Raw genomic sequence first — 8969 nt, forward strand, 5'->3', positions numbered from 1 at the left:
TTATTTTGTAAGTGTTTATTTACATACCTAATTGTTTCGAAACAGTATCTGTAACACGGCAGGAAAACGGATGATCAAACAAAACATAAGTCATCATCATGGAACCACAAGCTGTTGAAGCTAGCTCCCCAATCAGTGAAACAGACTCAATGAATCCACGGTGATGTTTCGGTGAATTTACTGAGGAATTTGTGAAACTGAAACAATGCAAAAAGAATGCAGATTTAGTTTAAAAAAAACTAATACAGACACTCGTAGACGTGTTAGCATATTAGCTAATGCTAACAACGCTCGTGTCATTACATTATGATATGCATGAAAACACCACTACAGAGATCACACATAGAATTGTTTTAGTTAAATTGTGAAACATTGCTTTGTGTGGTGAGTGAAGAATACTTTCGAGCAGAAACCCTAAGGACGGTTTTACTTCCAGTTCAAGGCATTAAAACTGAACACAATAACTTAATCAGCCATATATAAAAAATGATAAAAATGAAACACTCACAGACAGCCAATACGGATACAGAGCCAACATTTCAACATCAATGCATTAATCTAAATAATGGAAGAGATTACCAATGCAATAGAGGGTAAACAGTGCACAGCGGCAGTGTTTATGTAGTACTAGCATTTGCCGCATCCATCCATTTTATACCGCTTAATCAATCATAATATCTTCATTAATAAATTAGAACGGAATGGCGTCTAAGGGTTGGTCTTGAACTGGGTAAAAAGCTATTTAACCAACAAGAAACAACACAGGAAGATAGGAGAACAGCCATCTACAGAGTTTAAAATATCATGTGGTGTACCTCAAAGATCAATACTGGGACCAAAATTGTTCAATTATTATACAGACAACATTTGTTAAGTTACAAAGGTAGTGTTAGTATTATAATACAAATAATAACAGAAGAAATTAACAAATTAAAAAGATCGTTTGACAAAAACAGACTATCTTTGATTCTCAGTAAAACTAAAATAATGCTATCTGGTAACAGTAGAAAGGAAAGTCAAGTACAAATACAAATAAACATAGTAGCTATTGAAGAGGTAAAAGATAACACATTTTTTGTGTGTAATAATGCATGATGAAATTAACTGGAAAGCTCATGTAAAATATATATACAACATTAAATAGCAAGAAACAGGTCAATAATAATTTAAGCAAAATATGTTTTAGACCCAGAATCTCTTCATATACTCTACTGCTCACTAGTGTTGCCATATCTGACTTATTGTGTAGAAATATTGGGAAATAACTACCAATGTGCGCTTCATTCACTAACGGTGTCACAAAAAAGATCAGTTAGAATAAAACATAATGTGGGATATAGAGAACATACAAATCCTTTGTTTAGTTAATCACAAATATTGAAATTTTGCACACAGCAAACTATAACCTGTCACCCCATAATATACAACAATCCTTCTCAACAAAAGAGGAGAAGTATAACCTTAGAGGAGATAAAAATAAATGTGTACATTTCACTTACAATGTTAAAGTATACAAGAAAAAGTTTATTGTTTATTAAGTTTATTGCTTGTTCCCATTTGATTGAATTTCTTCTTGCCCCGATGTGGGATATTAGCCGAGGATGTCGTCATGGCTTGAGCAGCCCTTTGAGACACTTGTGATTATGGGCTATATCAATAAACTTTAAATGATTGATGATTGACATAAAGTTCAGTGTTTCCCACATTTCAGGCATCTATTTGTGGTGGTGTGGTCGGGCGGCTGGGGGGGTGGGTTTGGGTTGCTGCCGCGGCGGCGATGACCAAGAAGAACGTGGAGTTGGAATATAATTACAACACTTTATGTACATATTTATATACATATTTGTATAATATTGACATATTTATATAATATGTAAGTACAAGCTCCATTCACAGACAGAGTCCCATTGCTTTTATGAGCGGTCGAGCGAGTCAAAAGCCGGACAAAAAAATAAAAAATAAAAACATTTATTTTATATATATATTTTTTATTTTATTTTATTTTTTCGTGGCGGCCGTAATTCTTTTGTGGCGGGCCGTCACAAATAAATGAATATGTGGGAAACCCTGACGTTTATTGTATTTGAAAGGGTATACTTGCATTATTATTATGTATTATTGTTACATCAGTAGCTACTTTGGTCTTAAAAAGTAATCCCAATGATATTGTTTACTGGCAATAACTTGTAGGTAAAAATATCGTGAAGCAAAATTTGTAATCGACCCAGGACTGGTGGTGACATAATGTATACAATAAATACACTACAGTGCTAGGTAATCACGTGTAACTATTGTTGAGGATCCAGCAATTGAATAAGTTGTAAGAAATGTTGAAAGTATCATCGATCATTCAGCCTTTAAAAAGTTTCCATATAGTCCCCATCACCTCTATTTTTAAGCTCATGGACATACAGTATACATGTACAGTACTCCACTATAAACACTGCTACCAGTTCTTACGGGATCAAAGTCACAGCTGATGGACGCTTGTGTATATACTGTTGATTCAGCTGTGAGATACTATTGTGGGCTACATAACTGTTTATTTGACCGTGAATTGTTGCCGGCGCTTATCTGCAGTCAGCGCGGCTATTGTTCTATTATGTTCCTACGCAGAGAGCCTCCTCGTCGTGCACACACACTTTGTTTCGCTCGGACACGCCGAACACAATAGAGAAGTCAGCGACTTGTTGAAGTGTTACTGATCTGTTGATGCGGCGCCAGATACCATTCATTCTTTCTTCCCCTTCTTTTTACCATGCTTTTTAAAAAATGTCAGACTTAATTTCAGCGTATCATTTGTGTGGGAGATTACAACATTCAACTGTTCTCATTCTAAAAAATCAATATGAATTTGGCATGTACAGTACAGAGCGCATCGATTTATAAGCCGCAGCCACAAAATTTTAAAAAGAAAAAAAATATTTTCTTTCTATTAGTCGCACCGCACTATAAGCCGCAGATGTATACATTGTGAAATTAGTTATTTACACAGAAATATTCTGTAAATGTTCATTGACATACCTTAATAGTTTCCAAATGGTGTCAGTCACAGGGCAGTAAAACGGTGGATCAAACAAAACAGAAGTCATCGTCATGGACCCACGAGCTTCCGAAGCTAGCTCTCCAATCAGCTTAACAGACTCAATAACTCCATGATTATGTTTTGATGACTTTACTTGGGAATTTCCAAAACTGAAACAATCAATCAATCAATGATTATTTATATAGCCCTAAATCACTAGGGCTTCACGGTGGTAGAGGGGTTAGTGCGTCTGCCTCACAATACGAAGGTCCTGCAGTCCTGGGTTCAATCCCAGGCTCGGGATCTTTCTGTGTGGAGTTTGCATGTTCTCCCCGTGAATGCGTGGGTTCCCTCCGGGTACTCCGGCTTCTTCCCACTTCCAAAGACATGCACCTGGGGATAGGTTGATTGGCAACACTATATTGGCCCTAGTGTGTGAATGTGAGTGTGAATGTTGTCTGTCTATCTGTGTTGGCCCTGCATTGAGGTGGCGACTTGTCCAGGGTGTACGCCGCCTTCCGCCTGATTGTAGCTGAGATAAGTGCCAGTGCCCCACGCAACCCCAAAAGGGAATAAGCGGTAGAAAACTGATGGATGGATGGAAATCACTAGTGTCTCAAAGGGCTGCACAAACCACAACGACATCCTTGGTAGAGCCCACATAAGGGCAAGGAAAACTCACACCCAGTGGGACGTCGGTGACAATGATGACTATGAAAAACCCTGGAGAGGACCGCATATGTGGACAACCCCCCCCCCCCCCCCCTTGTATAAGTATTATGAAAGTTCATAGAAAATACTATGAAAGTTCAATCCATAGTGGATCCAACACAGCCGTGAGAGTCCAGTCCAAAGTGGTTCCAACACAGCCATGAGAGTCCCATCCATAGTGGAATCAACAGGAAACCATCCCAAGCGGAGGCGGATCAGCAGCGCAGAGATGTCCCCAGCCGATACACAGGCGCGCGGTCCATCCTGGGTCCCGACTTTGGACAGCCAGTGCTTCATCCATGGCCACTGGACCGGATCCCCTCCACAAGGAAGAGTGGGACAGAAAAGAAACAGCTGATCAACTTATCTAAAAAGGGGGGTCTATTTAAAGGCTAGAGTATACAAATGATACAATACAAAACTAACAATACTAACACAGACACTCTTAAATGTAATGCATGGTAGCTATTGCTAACAACGCTCACTTCATTACATTATGATAGCACATACAAATATGCATGAAAACACTCCGACAGTTGGACGGTTTAGTAAGTATAAACACTTTTAGTTATATTGTAAAACTTACAAACGTTGCTTAGAGTGATGAATGAAGAATCCATATGGGTAATTTTGCTATGGATGGCTAAAAGACTGAGTAGGACTTCTACTTCTGGTTGAAAGGACTCAGTAGAAGGACAATGCAGCACTTGCAATGAGCAAACTCGTCCAAAAGATGGCGCCAGAGCACACACAATAACACACTTAATCAGTGTGTTCACTTGTTTTGAAAAAAAACAAAAAAAAACTATTTTCCGCACCGCTTTCTGAGCCCCAGGGTTCAAAACATAGGGAAAAAGTAGAGGCTTATAGTTCAACATTCACAATATATACATAGCATTGCCAACCAATTCTATGAATGTATACATTGACATGAGATTGTATGGTATTTGATATGATTGGTATTGTGTTGATATTTTAAAACAAACACACAAAGCACATTTGTTCAAAGCCTTTTACAGCTGACGCAGAAATAAAACCTTAGTGCCGAGCACTCTTATTAATCAAAAGGAAATGACCGTGCACGACAGTGTGTGAGCGTTGAGTCCAGCGCGTTACCGTTGTTGCATGTGCGCACTCAGGTTTGTTTGTTTTTTCTACTTGTTTTCATCCCGCCATAATGGTTTCTGTTAAGTAGTCACAGTACATTTGTTAGGGAACTGCCCCTCATCTGGAGATGCAAAGAAGGCACTTTGGATGTAATCACTCACACTAAAAAACAAAAGGCTCATCAATTTTGAAATGGACATTTTATTTTTGTAACTGTTCGGGATAATTATCCACGTCTATTAGAACTTCCCAGAGGGATGAAAACACTTAATGCTGTGTGCGGCAGCAAGCTGGAAAACAACAAGTGTGTGTGTGCGATAGAGAGAAGAGATTGCCGACTGGGATTGTTGTCAGTCACAGTTTGTGGTTTGATGATGTGTTCCTGTTGCTGTGCACCTCTGCAGGGAACGGTTTTGTTAACCCCAGGGGCTCCCCGGGCCTCCTCAACACGCCCAGCGGCAACGGTCTGGGTAAAGTCATGCCTACCAAGTCTCCGCCACCCCCTGGGGGGAACATGGGGATGGGAAGCCGCAAGCCAGACCTAAGGGTCGTTATCCCTCCATCCAGCAAAGGGATGATGCCCCCGCTGGTGAGTACAGCACACGCCGCCGCACACGCTTAACATGCACCATATGGACAAAAGTATCTGGCTATTACTGCCACCATAATTGACAAAACAGCTCCTGTAGCTTACGCTCAGCAGGGAAGACTGTATATAAGATTTCAGTTTTACTTGATTCAAACACATCAACAGAATATATTTCTCCCAAAAATCCAAATGTTGTGTAAATATACATAACATTAAGAAGATTGTTGAAGCTGGTCTTGTTTCCTAATACTTTCAGTGAGCTCGCTCGAAAAATATCTCAACCTTAAAGGGCGAACTGCACTTTTTTTGGAATGTTGGCTATCGTTCACAATCATGAAAGACATGATGAAGGATGGATTTTTTTTTTTATTGCATTCTAACTTGTAAATAAAAGTCTGCTTACAGCTAAGCCAATTGGAGCTCCTCCATTTTGCCCGTAAGATTACATAAAGAACCATCCAAAAACCACCAACAATACTCTATTTACATTTCGTGACTTAAATATTAACCAAGTATTAGTGATATTGTTATTTTAAACGTGAACGCAGACCAACTATTTATAGCGGTGACACGATCCATTCTGTGTCCCTGTGTTTATATCATTGAGTGGTCTGCTGCTTCCTCGCTTCCTTGATCTCTGTAAGTTTATAGCGAATAATAAATTATGCATCTCACCTGGACAGAAACAGTCTGAGTAGGTATTCTGAGAAGTTGGTACACTTTGACAGCCATTAAGACCCGGAAATGGCAAGAACGACCAAAAATGTGTTTTCTACCCCCAACCCACGCTGTTTCTTTCTGACGATTTTGGTCATTCTTCACCTAAATGGGAATATAACAACAACAACCTAGCAGTCAGCATCCTAATGACAGCTGAGTTTGTACAGTAAGTGATGTTTTATTATGTTCGTTGGCTCTCATAAAGTCTGCTGTGAGTAATAATCAGTGATGAAAAAAAAAGCAAACGTGATGCGTTTCTTAGAATGTATGCTTAAAATGATCAAAATACGTAAATATTAAATGTTATTATAAATATGCCCGTTGCTACATTACATATATACTTACGTCATGTATATAAAACCTCAACAGAGGTGTTTTTTCAAGTATAGGCGTAATTGCATGGCTTCATTGTAAGCAAATTTTTGATCGCATTTATTTAATATTTAGAATGCAAAAAAAAAACAAAAAAAAACATCCATCGTCATTTCTCTCATAATGATGGTGAATGATAAAAAATATTCCAAAAAAACTTCAGTTGTCCTTTAAGCACCATGAAATAGCCCAGAATTCTTTAATATTTAATATTTAGAATGCAAAAAAAAAAAAAAAAAAAAACCCTCCATCGTCATTTCTCTCATAATGATGGTGAATGATAAAAAATATTCCAAAAAAACTTCAGTTGTCCTTTAAGCACCATGAAATAGCCCAGAATTCTGTTTTTATTTTTATTTTGTTAATTTACTCAATATAAGACGTTTGCTCACTTGGAAGTCTTATAGCTATGGTTGTCAAAAATAACGAGTTAATTTATGCCGTTAATCTCCAAAAAACTATTGCGTTAATCATGTATAAACACAAATCAAGCAGGCTATTTATTTTGAGTGAAAATGCTCCTTTACTTTAACCGCAGATGGTTATCTGAAAAGCAGAGTGTTATTATTAGGGATGGGTACCAAATCTGGTACTTTTTGGCACAGATTGAATCTCACCGACTCAGCTTCGACTCTTGGTGATCATCTAGCAGCACTGAGAGCGGACTCAGCCAAACTACCTTTTGTTATTGTTGACATTTTCAATGCCAACAAAGAAATTCACAAAAAAAAATGCTCTTACGTAAGTAAAATAGGGCTCCACACTTCCAAAATTGTGCAAGTGTGATGCTAATATACATTGGCTTTGCAATTGACATGCTACTGATTAACATTAGCAATTTTACATGGCGATTTTAACAACTCCAAATGAGATGATAAAAAATATAACTGAGACGCATATTATAATTAAACAACTGGTGTACGTAATAAGTACAATACTTACAGTACTAACACTTTCTAGGGCAGGGGTAGGGAACCTATAACTCGCGAGCCAGATGTGGCTCTTTTGATGACTGCATCTGGCTCTCGGGTAAACCTGAGCTGACATTGCTTAACACGATAAGTAATGAATAATTCCACTTGTAATCACAGTGTTAAAAATAACGTTCAAAATATAAAACATTCTCATGCTTTTTTATTTTCAAGAAGTCGCCTTAAGGGTAAGAAATCATTTATTTATTATTGGTTAGTGTGGGGCTTGCCCTCCTGGGGTTTCTTTGGACCACCAAGCACCGACATGAGAGCCTGTTTTAGGGTTACAATATTGTTTTGTTTTTCAAAAAGTCTCTCAGTTGCTTTCCAGCAATTGTATTTTCGTCTTTTGTTCTCGCTTGCGCTCTGGCTCCAGCCCCGACCCCGTCTCTCCTCCTGGCTGCTGCTTATAACAGAGTGACAGGTGATTAGATAACAAGGCCCAGGTTGGCCTTTTGCACTCCTGTCGCTTATTTCGAGGCCGTTCCTGGCACACCCCGCTTCGCTGCAGGCCTGCAGGCCACTCCCCCTCCACAATTCGCTTCCGAATAGCAATGTTATTACAAAGAATAAGAGACCTATTATACTCTAGAAATGTTGGTCTTACTTAAAAATGCACGCTTTTAGTTGTGTTCAGTGTTAAATAAATAATATATGGCTCTTACCTAAATACGCTTTAAAATATGTGGCTTCTTGGCTCTCTCGGCCAAAAAGGTTCCTGACCCCTGTTCTAGGGCGTAACAAAAGACTAGATTTAGCAAAAACTGAACTGACTCACCAACACGCCATAAAGTATACACTACTGCCCTCTAATGTCTTGGACTTGCAACTTAATGCCATACCTGCAAATGATACCCAGAATTGTGATAGTGAAACAAGAAAACAACTTGACAGCACTTATCATAATCAGCTCATTTTTACATGTTGCAATAAAATAAGATGTTATTATCAAAAACAATGAATATTAATTTACACACACAAAAAGTACAAAAAAATTGGTACCGCTGAGTACCGGTATTGATTCCCAGCTACCAGGAACTGGTACCGAGTCGGTTCAAATGGGAACGGTACCCATCCCTAGTTGTAATGAAGTCAGTGATCAGGTCAATGATTACATCAGTGCAAAGATAAATGAGGCGACTCACTGGTACGTTTCACTTCAAAATAAACCCTTACTGACTTTAGATAAAACTTTTAGCAGGTTTTGAGCAAATAAATGACGTGCAGTCGAGTAAAACATTTAAAAGCTATTCCTGCATGACATTCTGACAATAAAATTGCTTCGGTGTTTAAATGTTGAACTTTTTTCAAGTCAATTTCAATTATGCAAGCAATCAATAACCTGTGATTAAAAATTATTAATTTAAATTTAAAAGTGGGATTAATCTAATGAAAAAAATTAATATTTAACTCGCAACTTTCTTCATTCTTTGGTCTTTATTTTACAGTCATGTTCAGTAAAAGAAAAGCCAGG

At 38.2% G+C, this 8969-nt stretch overlaps 1 protein-coding gene across 1 annotated transcript in view; it reads left to right on the forward strand.

Moving 5' to 3' along the window:
* mef2aa (myocyte enhancer factor 2aa) overlaps positions 1–8969 on the forward strand; it is a 226389-nt gene that overhangs the window by 192850 nt on the left and 24570 nt on the right. The window contains 1 exon segment of the mRNA XM_061894774.1: positions 5248–5432. Within this exon segment, the coding sequence (XP_061750758.1) occupies positions 5248–5432 (185 nt within the window).

Source organism: Nerophis ophidion, linkage group LG03 (assembly GCF_033978795.1).
Source record: "Nerophis ophidion isolate RoL-2023_Sa linkage group LG03, RoL_Noph_v1.0, whole genome shotgun sequence".
NCBI classification, from domain to species: Eukaryota; Metazoa; Chordata; class Actinopteri; order Syngnathiformes; family Syngnathidae; genus Nerophis; species Nerophis ophidion.